We start from the raw sequence: 18614 nt of genomic DNA, 5'->3' as shown, positions 1-18614 counted from the left end.
ATCTTCTAAACCATAATAAGGGTGTGTTATATATTTCATATAGGTCCATGTATACCACTGCCCATCTATTTGGGATGCCAAATACCATTTTATAAAGACCCCTGAATCTAGTTTTTCCTTGTTAATTACAGAGTATTCTAAGATTAAAATCAGGCTATGAAAAATAAATTGCTATTTTCAAGTACTTAACTTTAAAATTCAGGACTTGTTCACGCTATGCAACTGTTATAGACTTCAGTCTATATGTTTGTGTCCCCCCAAATTCATATATTGAAATCCTGTCCCTCAACATGATGTTATTTGGAAAAGAAGCCTTTGGGAGTTAATTAGGTTTACATGAGGGTGGTCTTTATAAAAAGAAGGAAAGAGACTAGAGCTCTCTCTCCCCAGTACGTGAGGACACAGTGAGAAGGCAGCCATTTGCCAGTCAGCAAGAGAGTAACCGAGCTCTGCTAGAACTTGATCTTGGGACTTTCCAGCCTTCACAACTGCAAGAAAATAAAGTACTGTTGTTTAAGCCACTTCTACAGTATTTTGTTATGGTAACATAACAAAAGCTTAGACATATTTTAAACAGCTAAACCATATTGAAAGTATCCAGCTGTGTAATGTGAAGTACATAGACATTTATTGAAGAAGATACATTACAAAAAACACTGTACATAGGACAGTGCCATATTAGTCCACTTCAACATAGTCATCATGGGACCTTACACTGTTCTCCTAGCATCTTTTCCACTGTTCAAAACCCTCTCTAAAATCCTTTGTTGGAATCACCATCAGCTGCCTTGTTGTATTTTCCTGAATCTCATCAATAGTCTGAAATCTCTTCCCTTTCAAAGGTGATTTTGGTTTTGGGAAAAGCCAGAAGCCACAGGGTGCCAACTCTTGGCTACACGGGCACTGAGTCACCTGGTGATTTGATGTTCCACCAAAAAACTCGATGAGATGTGATGCACAAATGGGTGCATTGTCATAATGAAGCTGCCAATCACCAGTTGCCCATAGCTATGGCCATTTTCATCATGCTGCATTGCTCAACATACGAAGGACATTAAGGCAGTGCTCCTTATTAATTATTTGGTCTGGAAGAGTGTACTCGTGATGGACATTGCTTTCCCAATCAAAAAACACAGTTAACATGGTCTTGATCTTGCTGTGACTTTGTTGTCTTTCTTCGGGTGTGGAGAACCAGGTGACTTCTGTTGGGACAACTGGGCCTCTGTTTCCAAATCACAGCTGAAGACCCACTATTCATCCCCAGTTGTGATGTTCTGGAGGAAATCTGGTTCATTGGTAGCAGTTTAAATCAAGTCATTAGCAAAAGCTGCATGATGTTCCTTCTGCTCTAGGAGGAGCTGCCTGTGCGACTATTTGGTTCCTTGTTCTTTTGAGACAATTATACATTTGCTCTCATTTCAGTTTCCTGATGATAAAATGTATGAGGCAGTATTACTTCTGTTATACAGATGAAGAAACTAAGACCCAGGGACATAAAGTGACAGGCTGGGCTAGAACCCAGGAGTCCACAGGGAGCCTGAGCTGGCCCCTCAGAGGGCTTCAGTTGACTTACCTTTTTGTGTCTGTGTGTACAGGTGTTGGAGGGCATACACTTTGGCAGAGCACTGTGTGGGGTGGAACATTAGTCTTTTCTATTAAATCACCATTCGACTTAACCAAGGCAAGCCAAATTGTGAATTAGAGGCAACCTTTGTCTCCGACTTTTTTTTCCTGCATGAATAGATTGGTATAGAAACTACAATTCTGAGGTTATGATTAAAACATAATTTGCCTCCATTGGCTTTCTTTAAAAAATGATAGTACGTAGGAAATGTCTACATTTACCACATCAATTCCTTCTTGGCAACAAGCATCTATCTGTAAATGGTTGTAAAGTAATTATAGCAAACTCTTTCAAAAGCTTCCCTATTTTTGCTCTTTGGTCAAATAATAACAGGTGGTTTTTAGTGTCTCTCTCCAACTAGATCATGAGCAACTTGAAGGCAGTGCCGTTGTACTCAGTCCTAGGTGTGCCAGGCTGAGATGGGGCGTGGCACCAAAGGGCCCCTGAGTGAGCGGGGTCTGACTGGGTCAACAGGACAACGGGCAGACTCACCGACACGGGTTAGAAACAACAACCTCTCACACTTGCCCAGCTCTACACAATCTCCAAAGTCTTCTCATCATTTGATTTGTATTTCAACTTCCCATCTACCCTGTGAGTTAATCAGAACTGATATGTTTTGAGTTCTATTACATAGAAGAGGAAATACAAACACAGTGAACTCCAGTGACAGCTGGGCTGGTTAACCAGTGACGGAGGCCGAGCTGCAGCGCAGGCTTCAGGCTCCCAGCCCAGCGCTTTTCTGTCCTTCCCACCCAGCCTCTTCTAAATGACTCCCACAGACACCTGGTGACAGGCTCTGTCAGACCACCCTATGCTTGCTCTCGTGTTATTCTACTGTTTTATGAGCACACTCTACAGTAACTTAGTTTTATATTAAAACTAAATAACAGAATACCACAGACTGGGTGGCTTCAACAATGAAATCTATTTTTTACAGTTGTGGAGACTGGTAGTTGAAGATCAAGGGGCCACCTGTGTTGTTTCGTGTGTATTCTCCTCCTGGCTTGCAGATGACCACCTTCCTGCTGTGTCCTCACATGGCTGCTCCTCTGTGTACATGACGAGAGAGCTGTGATGTCTCTTCCTTTCTAATAAGGACACCAGTCCTATGGGATCGAGCCCCCACTGTTATGACTTCATTTAACCTTAATTCCCTTTCTAAAAGCCCTGCCTCCTCACACAGTCACACTGGGAATTAGGGCTTTGACACATGCATGGCAGGGGCACTTGATTCAGCCATAGCAAGTTGAACCCAGACCTCTCCAAAATGCATATGGATTCATATTCCGGAACCTCTCTCTCAGACTTTCCTTGACCCAATGCTTTCATTTTTCTTTCTTTTTTTAAAAAAAAGATTTTATTTATTTATTTTTAGAGAGAGGGGAAGGGAGGGAGAAAGAACGGGAGAGAGACATCAATGTGTGGTTGCCTTTTACATGCCCCATACTGGGGACCTGGCCTGCAACCTAAGCATGTGCCCTGACTGGGAATCAAACCAACAACCCTTTGGTTTGCAGGCTGGCACTCAATCCACTCAGCCACACCAGCTGGGGCTACCTAATGCTTTCATTTTTCTAATTAGCTTTGACTCACCTTGGCTTTTATTGAACTCTGTTCTGTGAGATTGCTCTGGTCTATTAGCACATTAGAGTCTTTCTTCTGTGTTTATTTCAGTTTATTTCTGAGAGCTGACATGAATGGGAATCATAACGAATCATTCTGGGTATTTTTCCACCAAGCACGAGCACAGAGAGCACGCCAGGGTTTAAGCTGATGAGGACATGGAGCTCTCTGAAATACGGCCGAGGGTGCTTTACGGGACATTGGAGGAGTGGGGTACACCGAAGAGAGGGTCTACTTCTGTCATCTTACCTCGGTCTGACTAGATGGGCAGGACTAGATTTCGACTCCTGTGAAGACCAGATGAGAGGAGTCTTCCTGCCCTCTTTAGAGGGCCCTGTCCTGCAGGGTCAAGGTCAGGATGAGACAGGAGCCAGGCTGCCCTTGTGTGATCCTGACAGTGACACTTCGCTTGCCTTGCCCCAATCCTGCTCCGCTGTCCTGTCCCTTTTTGACCAGAGTCACTCAGCGGAGGGGCTGTGTCCACCCACAGCCTATGTGCTCCCTTCTAGACCCTGGAATTCAAGCAGCCCTGAGGCTGAATGACATCTGCCCCAGGCTCTGTGTAGGAGGGGATGGAGCCCCAAGCTGGCTCCCCCATCCTGCCGTGCTCTGGGGCAGATGCCAAGGATTCAAGTCTAAATTTGAGTCTGCACTTCCACGTCCTTAAGAGGGACTGTTCGTCATGGCAAGAGGAGAAGATATGTTTAACAGTTTGCTAGTTGGATGTGTTACTTTGAACTATTTAGACATATGGTATGTGGCTTCCATCCACACTCCTGCCCCAAACCCCACAGTGTTACAGAGGGCCTGGGGAAGCACTACTACAGGCCTGTATTTCTCATATGTGACTATCGTGATTAATTATATCTAGTAACTTATGATCATGCCCGCCAGAGCAAAGTATTGAGCTAGTGTGTGAGTGCGTGTGTGTGTGTGTGTGTGTGTGTGTGTGTGTGTGTGTGTGTAGAGCGGCAGCTGCAGAAGATGAGGACGTTTTCAATGAGAAAGAAGTAGAGTTCTCTGTGGGAGGATTCCCCTGACATTGCCCCTAGAGGGGCGGCTGAAGGGGGTGAGGGTCCTGCACATGGAAACTGGCCTGAATCTTGACCAAATCTGCCCCTTCAGAGTTAGGGGAGATATTCTGTAGAGCCTTACCGCAGACCACTTACATTGTCTTCTTCCCTCGGACCTTTCAAGTTTCCCACAGAACACATACACGTGTGTGCACAAACACACAGACATGTACACAGAACACACAGAAACCCCCACACAAATACAGTTACACATGCAGACACAGAGACACTCACACAGGTACACGCAGAACACAGACACCCACACACAGGATTCACATCGCTTCCTGGGGCCAACCCAGTCCCTCTTCAGGGTTCGGGTTTTCTCTCTTCTGCTGCTTCCTGCCACCATTCGGATTTACTGTACAAAGAGTGGCCTATTATTCGTGGCTCCAGGAACAGCACAGCATCAGCACAAAATGGCTTATGTGGCCTTGGGCATGTATGCAAAGTTAACACCGGACCCTATTCAAGGTCACTTTCAGCTGAAAGGTTCCAAGTCCTAGTGCCAGCCGAGGCTGGGCCACAGTAAAAGTCATTTCTCATTGTTCCCACTGCCAGGACCATGAGTGACTGATGAGCCCAGCCCGAGGCCCTCTCTTTTGAGAGACTCATGGGCAGCATACCCTGCCAGGCCCACCACATATCCCTGGGTATAGGGATTCTTGGGCCCAAGCTGCCTACTAATGGCTTATGCAGGGAGAAGATGGGAGAATGGAGGGGACACACTGGTCCCTGTGGTTGGAGAGCTGGCCTAAATATAGCCTCCCAGCCTCACCTCAGCCCCACCCCAGGGTCCTTGCAGAAAGACTGCCCAGGCTCTGCCTTTCTCTCTGCGTCCCGGCACTGCCTCCACCCGCTCTACCCCTCCCGTCCAGATCTGCTGTACAAACACAGAGCTGCTGCAAGTGGTGGGAACAGTAAATCTTCCTTCATGCCTTTATTCACGCTTTCACCTCCGCAGACAGTGCTGAGGATAAACAAGCCCCACAAAATCCTGGCGGGTTCTAGCAGTCTGCTTGTCTCTTGTGTGCTCCTCTCTGATCCCCTCCAAGGCAGAGGCCCAGAGAAGAGACCCACCCAGCTTCCCTTCCTCCTGAGTGGGCTCAGGCTCTGGGTGCCGTAAATCAGTGAGACCTGGGAAACTGGGAAATCAATATTCAGGAAGCAGCACTACATCTGCCTCACCCTCCTAGCAGCCTTCCCCCAGTTGCAGCAGAACTTCTGGGCCTGGGAAGGCTAAAGCAGCTTATTCAAAATGTTAGGCAAGGTCAGGTGCACCTGCTCTGGCTGCCATGTGAGGGGCCACTGTGGGAAAGGAGGGATTCTTGCTCTGTTGGCCTCAGGGCCAAGACAGCTCTGCTGAGGTCCCAGCACCTGCAGAACCACCCCAACCTCAGGAATAACCAGGAACCTTCTCTTCCTCCAGCTGGCCACCAGGAAAGCTTCTGAATAAGCCCGGACTGAAGGAAGACTGGGGAACGCCAGTGGCCACTGGTTTTTGCAGAGCTCCTTTTATACAGAAGAGAGGCAATGGATTTAGCATGACACACTGTCCCAGGACGCAGGGTCTTCTGTGTTAAAATCAGGGCAGTCCTGGGCAAACAGGAGGCAGAGCCACCTAAGGGGCCATGGAAACGATCCTCCTTCCCTGAGTCTGGCACACGGCTCAGGACAGGGTGACTGTTAATGGTCCTGCTAGACGACACTTTGCTCGCTATTCTGTCTCATGTATGGGGAGCAAAGGGGCTGTGTGGTCAGTTTAGGGACTGTCTAGGGGGTGTAGTCCAAGGACAAGTGCCATGGTCTTCACAGAGGAAGCAGGGAGGAGATCCCCTCACTGGTTTTGGGAGGCCCATGAAGCCCCACGCGGAGCCTGAGTGTCAGGAAGGAAGCAGGGAGCACAGTGCCAGGTCGACGGCTTGCCTTGTCCCTGAACCCTTCTCCAGGGCACAAACACTGGCCAGAGGGACACAGGGAAAGTAATTTTAAAATCTTTTACCTGGAGCTCCTCCTCCCAGGGACCCGGAGGGCAGGTCTGGAGGGAGAGCAGCTGTGAGTGCTGTCCTGGTGCCTGCCCGAGCCGCTGAGCGAGCTGCTTCCTCCAGGTTAGTCCCAGGGAACAGGACCCTCCCCGGGGGTCCCAGCAGGATGTTGCACACAGATAATGTCTCCAGAGGCAATGGAGGTTAGAGTTCAACTGTACTGACAAGGCAGATCCCAGTGATCTCACTGCCCCCGTACTCCTTACTAGACAGGTGGGAGACCAACCTCCAGGGAGGCTGAGTCACTAGCTCAGGGCAGCGCATTCACACGTGGCTGAGCCGCAGATGGGACTCCACCATCAGACGCCACAGTCAGAGGGTCCTCGGAAGGGAGGGAGCTCAGAAGCCCAGCCCAGTCCTGTGAAAGACCTGCCTCCCACCCTATGGGGCCAGGACTCTCTCTCCTATGTGAGTACCAGCTCGGTCCCTCCAGCACCAACTCCAGCTGAACCCATCCAGCAGATCCTTCTGGACTGTTCTGCCCCGGGGCCTCCAGGCACTGGAAATGTGGGCACTGGTGCCCGCCTGCTCTGCCTCTCCCTCTCCCAGGTTTAGAATGTGCGAGAAAGCCCAGCCTCACCCTCAGGAGAAGGAGGCTATTTCCCGCCTATGCATTAGAAACCTTCCTAAAGGTGGTGGCAGAGTTAAGACAGTTTACAGAGGCTTTCTGGGCTCCAATAGTTTAGCAGAAAGAAGTGGCCCAAGGGTGATGCAAATGCAGACACATTCTGCTGTGTCTGAGTAGCAAGGTGGGCAGGGATCCCGACCCAGGATGGTGAGGGAGGCTGAAGAGTGGAGCAGAAGTAGGTGGTTTTTCTTTGAGTAGTCAGGAGGGCCCCAAGTGTAGGGCCAGGAGAGGGCCGAAGAGAGAGACAGAACAAACAATGGAGAGACTCAGGAAAACCACCTCCTGGCAGCTACTGAACTAGCTTTTAGCATTTATAGCATTTCCAGTTATATCCTACTGTGCATGACCCAGCATTTCCAAAAATAAAATGCAGAAAAGAGCCTGAGAAACATTCTGGAGGAATGACAGGGCCACCCCTCTGTTTGCAGCAGCCCCTCTAGGAAAAGCAGGACTACAGGGAGGGCTAATGGAGAGAGAGAGCCCGCACTGCACTGCATCCTCCAGATCCACAGGCATGAGGAGCAGAAGAGAGAAGGCTCCACGCTGTGCAGGGCGGCCAGAACCCAGCTTCCTGGACAGTCTCGGGAGGCTCACAAGTTCTATCAGGCAGGTGAGATGCTGAATCCTCTGGGAGGCAAGTACAGGTTTCCTGCACACAGAAATGCCCTGACTTATTCAACAATGGGCCCTTAGAGTTCCCTTAGCAATTACTGCCTCATCTTGCAGCTTCCTGCCTGGCTAGCCACTAATAATTTATTGCAAATAAGTTTCTTTGCTTCAATAACACAGCTGGTTTCTCTACCTCTGAATTCCCTACAGAGCTTAACACAGCTGGGCACCCAGCTGGTCCTCATTAAAATCCTTCTGGACCTGAATATCCCCACCTTTCTCTGCCTTCAACTCCATCCCTGCATTCTAGCAGCCAGCCCAGGAATGCACTCCCTTATCCTCACTTTCCTAAGGGTTGGATAGGCTGGTACCAACAAAGAAAGAGCAAGTCAGAGCCTCTGAGCCTGTAGATCTGACTGGCCCCCTGGCTGGAGCTCCTATAAGGTAAAAAGGGAATTGCTATTAGCAAACTCCCTAATTAGGGTCCTCTTTATCACACTCCTGTGAAAGATGCTCATTCGTAATATTGAAGTCAGACCGTGAATCTCATGGAGAACTGGAAATCTGTAAGACCTTTACCTAAGGATCTCTGAGAGAAGCCACTAACCTCCCAGGTTTTGGTCACCTCACCTATAAAAAGTATTACACTAGGCAGGTGACTAAGCCAGGTGATAAAGTTCTTTCCGATTCTATACTTGTGTGCAATATTGGACCCTCTCATTCATCCATGTGCAAAACAGTGACATAAACGGTCCTAGCTAGGGTTCACTTCAGGTTCTGCCACTTACTGGCTGGCTGGTCTTGGAAAGTCACTTAATCTTTCTGAACTAATTTTCTTGCCTGTAAAACAAGCACAATAATATCTTCACCATATAGATGTGAGCTTTAACTGCACTACCACATGTGAGCAGGGTTGGTAAAACTGTAAAGCAGTATTCAAATGTGATTAATATTACCAGGTCATATGACTATGATAAATAAAACCTCCCTTTAAGTGAGCAAATGCCTGTGGGTGACATCAGAAACACAGAAAAGGTCAGAGTTGATGGATCCGCTGGTAACTCCTCCCTGCCCAGGAGGATCAGCACCCTGAAAAGGAGGAACGCCTTTTGAGGTGAGCACTTCCAGAGTGGGGGGTAAATGATGATCTCGGCGGGAGCCTGGAGGTGTGGCCTCTGCGAACACAGGTCCAGGCTGTTTGTTAGCAGCCAGGGCCTCAGCTATGCTGCTTCTGCAGTTTGACAGCAGACTCCTAGCAGCCTCTTCCCTGGGTACTAAAGCGACAGTAAATTGAGGCCCTTATTTTTTAGTGCACTTCATGCAAAGGAAGCAGACCTTCCAGGAATGAATATTCATCTCTACTAACCCTTCCAAAAATGCTGATAAACTCATCAAAAGTTGTGTTACTGCTAAATGTTAACTGCATTTCTTTGGGTAGCACCAAAAAAATTCATCGCAGTTTTTAGAAACAAGATGCCAATTGCATTTCAGTTGCTGGAGCGGAGAGAGTTGGAGAAATGTAACCAGGAAAATGCTGAGAATAACCTCAGAAAGAAAACTCCCCAAGCCTGAAGGCTCAGCTCTGAAACAAGCGCGAGACCCAAGAGGGACAGATGGGGCTTGTGGGGAAGCCAGATCTCCCTCAGAGAACGTCCGCCTGTGTTTCTCTGATTTGCTGCATCTTAGCACCTAGGTGGCGGGGCTTTTTGTTGCAAATCATGACATGCAGATTTAACAAATGTAAAGAATTAAACTAATAAGTACAGGAGTTAGTCCCAGAGCTTTAAGAAACATGCACAATGTGAAAGGAAAACTGTAATTCTACCCCTTGTTGTGAAAGTGTATGTGTGTGAAATAGAGAGAGAGAGAGAATGGACCGTGACCATACATCACATTGCTTTAATAAAAGAATTCTTTGGACCAGTTCACAGAACTGTCATTTAAAACCAAAACCCTATTCCAACACCAACCACAGTGCTCTTGCACTGGCCCAACTCCCACCCCTATGCCAGCAAGGCCAGCCAGAGCCAGCTAAGAACAGGAAGTGAGACCAACTGTGGGGAGTGGGGAGGATCCTGACTCCATGGGCTTCATCTGGGCTGGCCCTCCCTGACCCCATCTTTCCAGGAGCCTCTGGAGCCACTGGCTCCTCTAGGGAGGCACTCTCCCCGCCCCCACCCCACCTGAGAGCACAGAAAGAACACAGGCCCAGAGTATCCCTGCATATCCTCCCGGAAGATGGGCTCAGGGGCTGAGAAGGGGAGAGGGCAGAGGCAGCCTCCCAGCTGCTCCCAGCATCCTCTTTCCCTCCAGCTCCTCCCCCACATCCCAGGGCTTCCCCAGGGTCCCAACCCTGCCCAGCTTCCTTCTCATCATTGGAGCCCTCTGGTAACATAGAGGATCTAGAAACCAGGGCCCAAGGGGGAGGCTGTAGGGCCCAGAGGCTGGCTGGTGGTGGTAATTGTCTCATGTGCAGTGATGGGAAATCCGTGACTTCTGCACCGGGGTCTGCTGCTCCTCCTCCATCTAGTGGACCTGCCGGAGACCCCAGGAAACATGAGGCTGCTATGCAGTAAGAAGGAGAAGCCAGCAGGACCAGGGGAGCGAGTTCTGAGCTCACAGAGAAAGGAACCAGATCCTCAGGGTGACCCTACCATGCACTAGTCAACTTTCATTTTAGTAAATCACTTAACCACTCAGAACTTTCATTTCTACTTCTATCAAATGGGGCTAAAAATATTCACTTCTCTAGGTCTTTTGTAAGGTTGGAATGGGAAGGTGGATGCCTGCGTCCCCCGGAATCCATAAAGTGTATTATCCACCAACCACTCCAGGCCCAACCTCGCAGAAGACGCTTTTCCTTATCACACCCTGCACTTATAAAGCAATGGATACAAATAACATAGTTTAACACATTATATCCCTTGGACCTCCTACCGGACAGTGGAAGTTGAGTGGCTTGCCTAGCGCCATACAAGAATTAATTAGCGGCCAAACCCAAATTGCTAAATGCTGAGTTCTCTCTGCGATGTAAGGACTGCAGGCCCTAGTGACTGCCTTAGAAACCAGGGGGTGAGTGACAGTCACAAATACACCCATAAATAGCAGGAGGGTCACTCACTCTAACCTGGCACTGTGCAGGCCTTGTTCAGGTCTTACCTCATTTAATTGCCACGATAGCAGGTAAGGTCACCATGACAGTTATTACTAGGCAGCTGAGGTTTACCAAGTTAAGAACTCACCAAAGGTCACACAGCAGATGGCAGATCTGGGCTACAACACAAGCTCAGGTCTAATCTTCCCCAGCCAATGCTTAAATGGATAGAAACCCAATGGATTCAACGTAATGTGCATCATTTCTCCTTCCTCTTACTCTGGAGAACATTCCCTAGGCCCTCCCTAGCCCCCAGCTAGGCCCAGGCCTAAGGGTCAAGGGTCACAGTTTCTGAGGGGCAGGTCCTTTACAAACCTCCCTTCCCCAACCTGGCCCCCATACTCACCCATGCCGTGTCATGGATCCAGTCCAAAAACTCAGCAACTTTGGCGTAGACACTGGGGTGCTTGGGCTCTGCGCAGCCTCGGCCCCAGCTGACCACCCCCACAAAGCGCCATGCGCCCCCATCTGGGCAAACCAGGGGGCCCCCACTGTTCCCCTGAGGGTCCAGGCACAAAGACCAGAGAAATGGGCAGTTAGTCCTTTCAGGAGGAGGGGCACCAGACCTTCCCAGAAAGCAGACCCCCCCATTCTGGCCCCTCCTGCTTCCAGCACGGATCCTGTCTTGTCTCAGCCCTCCTAGAGAGGCTGCTCAGACCAGGGCCGTGTCCTGCAGTGTGTCCAAGCTGTGGGCTGCGGGAGGCAGACATGGAGATGAAGGGACACACAGCAAGGCCACAGAGTACAAAGCAAGGCCCAGGATGACAGAACAGCAAGAGAATGGGTGGCTAGAGGCCTCAGAGACAGAGTCCCAAAGAGAAGAGCTCAGGGTGAGAGCTGCGGACCGTGGGCAAGGAGGCAAGGGTCTGTCAGACGTGGAGGCTGGGAGTAAAGAGCAGGAGTGGAACTCGCTCACATATACACCCCGAATACTGAGGCCTTGGCACTCCTGGAACACAGGGAATAAGAGCAAAGGGCCTGCAATTAGGAGAAACTCAGGGGTTGTTCTTTCAGAAAGACCCACACAGGGCAGATGGGGGGCCCTTGGTTTGGCCAAAGGAGGTATCAGAGAAAACGTGGGCTGGCACTGCCCTGTGGCCGGGGTGGGTGGAGGCACCTCACCTGGGCAAGGAGGTCACCCCCACACCCGCACACCCCTTTTGCACCCAGGGCCCTGGGGACTGACTCACTGTGGCTGGGGTCGGTGTGGCCCCAGCCAGACACCCAGCACTGCGAGCCCCTCGGAAAATCCTGCTCCTCCGCAGGCAGGCACACAGCGCCCACTGTGTCTTCAAGAAGGGGCCCAGCAGGCAGATGGGCAGGTGGATAAGGAACCCCACCGCCAGACCCAGCTGAGCCTTTCTATGGGGCTCTTCCACAGGCAGGGTGGGGTGGGGTGGGAGAGACTCCTTCCTCCCACCACTACCTTCCTAAATCCAAGATGTGACTCACCAGAGCACTTGAGGGAAACGATTTGGCCAGAAGTGCAGCTGTCTCTGCAAAACAGAGGCACCAACCAGAAACCAGGCAGAGGCCCATGTGAGGCTGAGCACCCACCCAAAAGCGTGGAGGAAGGGTGGGGTCAGAGGGGACCTCTCATGTAGTTATAGCCATTTGCTGCCCACCCTCACCCAAGCCCCAACCCCTTCTCCTAACAGGTCTCCAGGTTGGCAGTGTGCACACTGCTCGATTGCCCAAGAGCACCGACAGAACTCTGTGGTCCTGGAGGACTGCTGTGGGGGACTGCTGTGGGCAGGGCCCAAGGTTACAACCAAGTAGTCACAAATACGAAAGCCCTGCTGTTCCCCCTAAGGGACCCCTGAGTATGGTGTGCAGTGGATGAATGATTAAGCACGTGGTGAGTGAATGGGCCCTATCATAAACCTCAGTTCCTTTTGGACCAAAATTCTCTTCTCTTTCCTCACTCATCTCTTACTGCCAGCAGCTCAATGCCTGGATCCTTAGCTTCTTCGAGTTTCCCCAACCCAGAGCCCTCCTCCCTTGGTGGAGTCAGTCCCACCCCTACGTCCCTTTGCCTATTCAGGTGTAGAAAATAAAGAAGCATTCGGAAAAGGTGGTACGAGGCTTTAGAGTGGTGAGCGATGCTCGGCCAGCCAGCCCAGGAAGCTGCTGGACAGCTAGAGGAAGCCCAAACTGAGTGAAGACCTTCTCAGCCTGTGCTCACCCCCGGGATTTGGTGAAGGGTCTGCTCCATTCCAGAGCCCTCTTCTCTAGAGGGTCTCCAGGCTCCAAGCAGTTCTTAGCTAGAGCAAGTCAACCATCTTCCCTGAGACACCCGTTATCCAAATGAAATGTGGCAGGGATGAGAGAGCACTCGGATTGGAGACAGGAGCCCGATTTCAAGACTTGGTTTGGCTGCTTACTAGTTCTGTGACCTTGGACAAGGCCCTTTACCTTATGAAGCTGTAGCATCCTGTAGTTCTCGTGAGGGGCAAGTAAAATAATGTATGTGAAACTTGGATGAGCAGGCTCATGGAACTGAGTCTGTAATCTCTGACTGTTCCCCTTTGACCTATCTTACACAATCAATGTCTTTGTCACCAGGCTCCCATGACAGGGAGATTTTTGCTGGACTGCTCACCAGGAAGTCAGGGACCCCAGTCAGCCTCCCCAGAAGCCCCACCTGGGCTGCCACCACTCCCCCAGGAGGCCTCCCAGTCTAGGAGAAAGCTGAGCAAACTCCTGGGAGCTGTTGTGCTTGACGTCGGACAGGTTCACTCCTTTGTGGTGAGTGAGTCTTGGCAGAAAGAAGAGAACAGAGCAGGAGGAAGTCAGCCTCAAACTGCAGCATGAGGGGCAGGGGTTCATAGCAGCAAAGAGCTGATACACTACACCAGGATGGAGACAGAGCAAAGCTGTGACAACAAACTCTTCTGGGATTTATGTTTGTTAAAAAGCAGAGATGCTCAAGGGAGAGACACAGGCTGGACCACCAATGTGCCCAGAGGCCCAGAGATGACCAAAATGACCTCTTGCCATTTCCTGAGCACTGTGAACACCACAGACAAATAGAGGTCTCCAACTGCTAGCCAGCTCCCCACACGCCCCAGGCCCCAGATGAGCAGCACTTACCTGAGATGCCAAAGTCTCCGGCAGACCCGCACCCCCGGGCAGAGCTCCGGCCCTCACAGCAGACCAGGAGCCAGCCTGGCCGGGCCTTCACTTGCACTTCCAGCAAGAAGTCCTCAGTGTTTATTCTGAAAGATACTGAATCATGGCATAAAAGCCACATCGCCCCTGCCATGAGGTGGAGGTGCAGGGTGGGCAGGGGCAGCTGGACCTGGCCGCTGTCCATCTGAATGGGCCTTACTGATAGTGTCTGGGCCACCCAGTGTCAGGCTCCCTGCTCCCCAGGGTATCAGGTCAGTTCTGAGAACAAAACAGCCCTATTTCTGCAGCATTTCAACTTTCTTTTTAATGTGTTCCATCACTCAGTGTCACGACAGCCCTGTGGGATGAGTATCACCATCCTCCCCATCTGCAAAGGGAAAACCAAGGCACAGAGCTTAAGTGACCTGCCTAAGGTTACAGAATATGAGACTGATGGATCCAGAATCAACTCCATGCCTTCTGATTTCAAGTGTTGTGACAATACTAGTGATGGTTACCATTTATGCGGCATCTGTTTTTTTTCCAGGCTTTGTGCTAAGCTATTTTATTTTTTTTTAAAATATTTTATTTATTTATTTTTCGAGAGAGGGGAAGGGAAGGAGAAAGAGTGGGAGAGAAATATCAATGTATGGTTGCCTCTCATGCGTCCTCTGCTGGGAACTGGCCTGCAACCCAGGCATGTGCCCTGACTGGGAATCGAACCTCGATACTCTGGTTCGCAGGCCCGCGCTCAATCCACTGAGCTACGCCAGCCAGGGCTAAGCTATTTTATTTATTAGCTCATATTATCTTTACAACTTCATGTAGTAAATATTTTTGTCTCCATTTCATAGAGAAGGAACTGGAAGCTCAAAGGAAATAATGTGCCCAAAGTCACACAGCTACCAAAAGGCAGGCTCCAAGCTAATTCTGTCTCCTATGACTGCTTCTGACCCCAGCCTCAGCAGCACGACCCCTGCTGGGCCTTAGCTCTCACCTGGAGAGGACAATGCTGGGGCAAAGCAGTAGACAACAGGTAGTGATGCTCCCAGCCCTCTAGGTGGCCACTGGACGAAGGCCCCTGTCTGTCACACGCCGTCTCCCCACACACCTGGCTCATCTTCCCCTCCACTTCTGGCTCACTCTGACCAAAATGTCAAGTTGCTCTCTAGCCAGCAACTTGGCTCCAGGCCATGTCCCAGCCAGAGATCAAGACAGGCCCAGGGGAGTGCTGAAAGCCCCAAATCATAGATCAGCTCTGCACATCGGGACTGTGTCACCACCCTCACACCAGAGAAGATACGAATGAGTGGCAGGAGGACCTTCATTTTGGTCCTCTTGCCCCCAGCCAGAAGGGGAGTCCCAGAGCTGTGAAGGGCCCGGGGCTGGGGTGGGAGTCCTGTAGCCTTGGAGTGTGGCCCACCTGTTCTGGGAAGTGAGGGGAGCAGGGCTTCCTCCCTGTGGGCCTCTGAGCAGCTCAAAGTCATCTCCTCATCCTGCAAGGTCCCAGGAATGGGTTGAGAGGCAGCTGGCCACAGATACAGCCCTTCAGAGGACAAGAACAAGGAGAGGGTCATAGAGAAGGGAGGTATTCCCACAGGAGGGGGTGGGGGGCACAACAAGACATTTGTGGCTGCGGAGGCAAGCAGCTGCCCCGGGGACTCCTCAACCACCCTGCCCTCGCAGGTTCCCACCTAACATGCTGACGAGAGGTACGGTGCCCTCTGTCTCTGTCTCTGTCTGCCTGGGAAAGATTTCTAGAAACAGTTGGAGCAGGGCCCCCCCGGACCACTCGTTCCAGTACCCTGCACCCAGGGCACATGAGAGAGATGCTTATCTGCCTGCCCTAACACATGCTCACACCTGCTCCTTCCTCCCAACACTCCCAGACCCTGCACTCGGTCCCTCTCCAGACCATACGAGGGTTCAGCACTGACCTAGAAGCCATGAGCCAACACTCACACCAGCCTGCACCCCCCAGTGCTCCCAGCGCCTCCCAGCCACACCTCCTGGAACACCAGCGCCCTGTCCAAGAGACCGTGGGGGAGGGCACAGCAGTGTCTGGGTCCCCAGCTCCTGCTGGCCTGCCTCACTTCACCCTGAGGTACCACAGGGCTAGGCAGTCACTGAGCTGCGGCAGGAGTGGGAGTTTGTCCCACTGCACCTGCCCACCTCCCGCCACCCCACGACCCCTGAAGCCCCCAGAGCCCACTCAATCCCCAAAATGGGAAATAGAGAGCAAAATCCAGTCTGGGATAAATGTCCACCCCAGACAGCAAGATGGCCTCTTGCCGTTATCATCTGGGGCTGACTCAATGAAGATCTGGGGATTCTGGGGAGGTGTAGGAAGATCATCCCTTCACGGCCCCCGCCCTGTCACTCCTCTGCGGCCCAGTCTGGCCTACTGGGTGGCTGTTGGGTGTCAGGCCTCTGCCGTGAGTCTCCCAGCTCTGCTCTGAAGATCCTGGGGTCTGGGCCCTCCTCCGTGCACCCAGCTTCCGTGGAGGCTTGGCCACTCAGAATCAGGCTCTGGGGAGACAGTTAACAGTCACTCAAGACCCCCACACCCAGGAGAGTCACCTTCTAACCTCAACTACACCTTCGCTGCTCCTGGCAAGCCTTTTTTCTCCTTGGGGACTTCCTGTGTGTTGCTACAGATGCCCCTCCAAGCCCTCTCTGCTCTCCTTAGAGCCCAACCCTACCCACCTTACTTTCACACGGCCAGGAAGTGTTGGGCGGAGACTTGATCCAGACCAGCAGAGACCAAAGTTTACACCACCCCAGAGAGCATGAAGGGCATCTGCTGACTCCCTCAGCTCCCTCCTCAGGCCTCAAGATCCCATCCTTCTTCTTTCCCTTCTCTCTCATAGGAAGAAGGGCCCCTCCCCAGTGCATCAGCCATCCATTCACTCAGTGAACAGTATTGAGCCCAGGTGAACAGGCCATGACGGGGGATATTGTAAGGAGGTCAAGAACAAGTAACATGAACCTCCAGCACAACTGCCTAAAAGAATTTGCGTCTCACTCCTGAAGATGAGTCATGTAAACAAAGCAGTGCACGTGGAGTGACAGAAGTAAAGTTTAGGTAAACCACCACTGGCATTCAGAGAAGGGGCACCTACTTTTCTTGGGGGTGACCAAAAAAGGCCTCCTAGAAGAGGCAGCCTCTGACACAGGCCATCAGAATGACTAGGGTTTTACCTGATATATATGGGCATTGGGTATTTCAAGAAAAGAGAGGAGAATAAAGTCAACTGCTGTAAAAAAACAAAACCAGTAGTTTGGCCACACAAGGCCCCCTCTAGCATGTAGCCCCTGTACCACAGCTGCCTACCAAAGGAGGCTCATTCTGCCAGCCAAGAACTCCAAGAGGGGTGTGGGGGGTGCAGGTGGGGAAGAAGGAGCGAGAGGCCAGATCAGGGATGGTGCAGAGGTATAGTCTTACCATACTGGTGAGCGGTAAAGACCAAAAAGCCTCAAGTTCTGCTAGGAAAGGTTCTGGTCCTGTTCTTGCATCAGCACTTATTAAACAGCTCAGCCAGCTTGGCTGGAGGGTGAGGTCTCCCTAGTTCACACAACGGCTCCTCCCTTTATCCCCCTCCACACACATGCACACAGACCCAAGCCAGAGAAACAATGAACTCTGCTCAGAAGCCATGAATAGACCCCTTGTTGCAGGAAAGGGGACCGAGGGCTGGCCTGGGCTGGTCAGGCTCAGTCCCTCCCATCTGCTAACTGGAAGCTTAGAAACAGAAAAAGGTTAGAGGGAGGAGAAGAGGCCAGCTACTGTTGCTTAGCAACCAGGTACCTGTGCCAAAAAATGTACCCTATGCAAGCTAGCAAAATTCCCCCTTCCTGCTGACAGGGTTGTATTGGAGAAGCCGATATTAGCATTTGCTGAAATGTTTTTGAGCTGTCTGGATTACCTCTCCCTTCTCTGGGGGCTGGCTTTCCCAGAGGTCTGGGGTTGTCACCATGTTGGAGTTGGGATTATGATAGATATCTTTGTCACCTGGGCTGTACCTGCCACCCCCAAGGCCAAGAAAATAGAGCTTCCCAGCCCTGGTACGCTAAGGGCCAGTTACTGTAGAAGCCCTTAGTGCTAGGTTGCTTCAAAGCACAAGGTGGCTCAGCTGAGCCCAGGGTGAGCAGAACACACCTGGGAGCCGCATCCTTCAGTCAAGGAGGCAGAACAAGTTCCAGGGAAGGGAAAGGCTGGTGTGGATCCTCCTTCTCTAACTGCCTCACAGAACCTCAAATGGGACAGTTAAGAATATGGGCTTTGGAGCCAGGCCTTCATCCAACCCCAGTTCTGCCACTCCCTTACTTAGCCACAGCTGTAAAGATAGAAAAATAGTATCTACCTCATAGGGTTGATGTTGGAATTAAATGAGATATTGAATAAGAAGTTCTTAGCCTTGGGGTGATCATTTCGTAAGGTATATAAATGTCTAATCACTATGTTGTACACCTGAAACATAATATTATATGTCAACTATAATTAAAAAATAAAGTTCTAAAGATACTACAAGATACTTAAAAATAAAAATCAAAAAGACCCCAAAGAACAAAAGCAATCTTGAAAAAAAAATAAAGCTGGAGACTTCATACTCCCTGACTTCTGACTATAATATATTACAAAACTACAGTAATCAAGTCAGTATCATACTGTCATGAAAACATACACTTAGATCAATTAAACAGAATAGAGACCCCAGAAATAAATCCATGGCCAATTAATGTATGA

At 50.6% G+C, this 18614-nt stretch overlaps 1 protein-coding gene across 1 annotated transcript in view; it reads right to left on the bottom strand.

Moving 5' to 3' along the window:
- Positions 1 to 17844, bottom strand: part of TMPRSS5 (transmembrane serine protease 5) — a 111201-nt gene extending 93357 nt beyond the window's left edge. Inside the window, 11 exon segments of the mRNA XM_053670402.1 lie at positions 11103 to 11449; positions 11947 to 12045; positions 12140 to 12252; positions 13401 to 13514; positions 13850 to 13886; positions 13889 to 13984; positions 15291 to 15413; positions 15805 to 15844; positions 15846 to 15892; positions 16273 to 16396; positions 17794 to 17844. Coding sequence (XP_053526377.1) covers positions 11103 to 11449; positions 11947 to 12045; positions 12140 to 12252; positions 13401 to 13514; positions 13850 to 13886; positions 13889 to 13984; positions 15291 to 15413; positions 15805 to 15844; positions 15846 to 15892; positions 16273 to 16396; positions 17794 to 17844 — 1191 coding nt within the window.
- Between the last annotated feature and the right edge of the window lie 770 nt (positions 17845 to 18614).

This window comes from Artibeus jamaicensis, unplaced genomic scaffold (assembly GCF_021234435.1).
Source record: "Artibeus jamaicensis isolate MK-2021 breed Jamaican fruit bat unplaced genomic scaffold, CSHL_Jam_final contig_585, whole genome shotgun sequence".
Taxonomy (NCBI): domain Eukaryota; kingdom Metazoa; phylum Chordata; class Mammalia; order Chiroptera; family Phyllostomidae; genus Artibeus; species Artibeus jamaicensis.
This window is presented reverse-complemented; position numbering and strand designations above follow the sequence as displayed.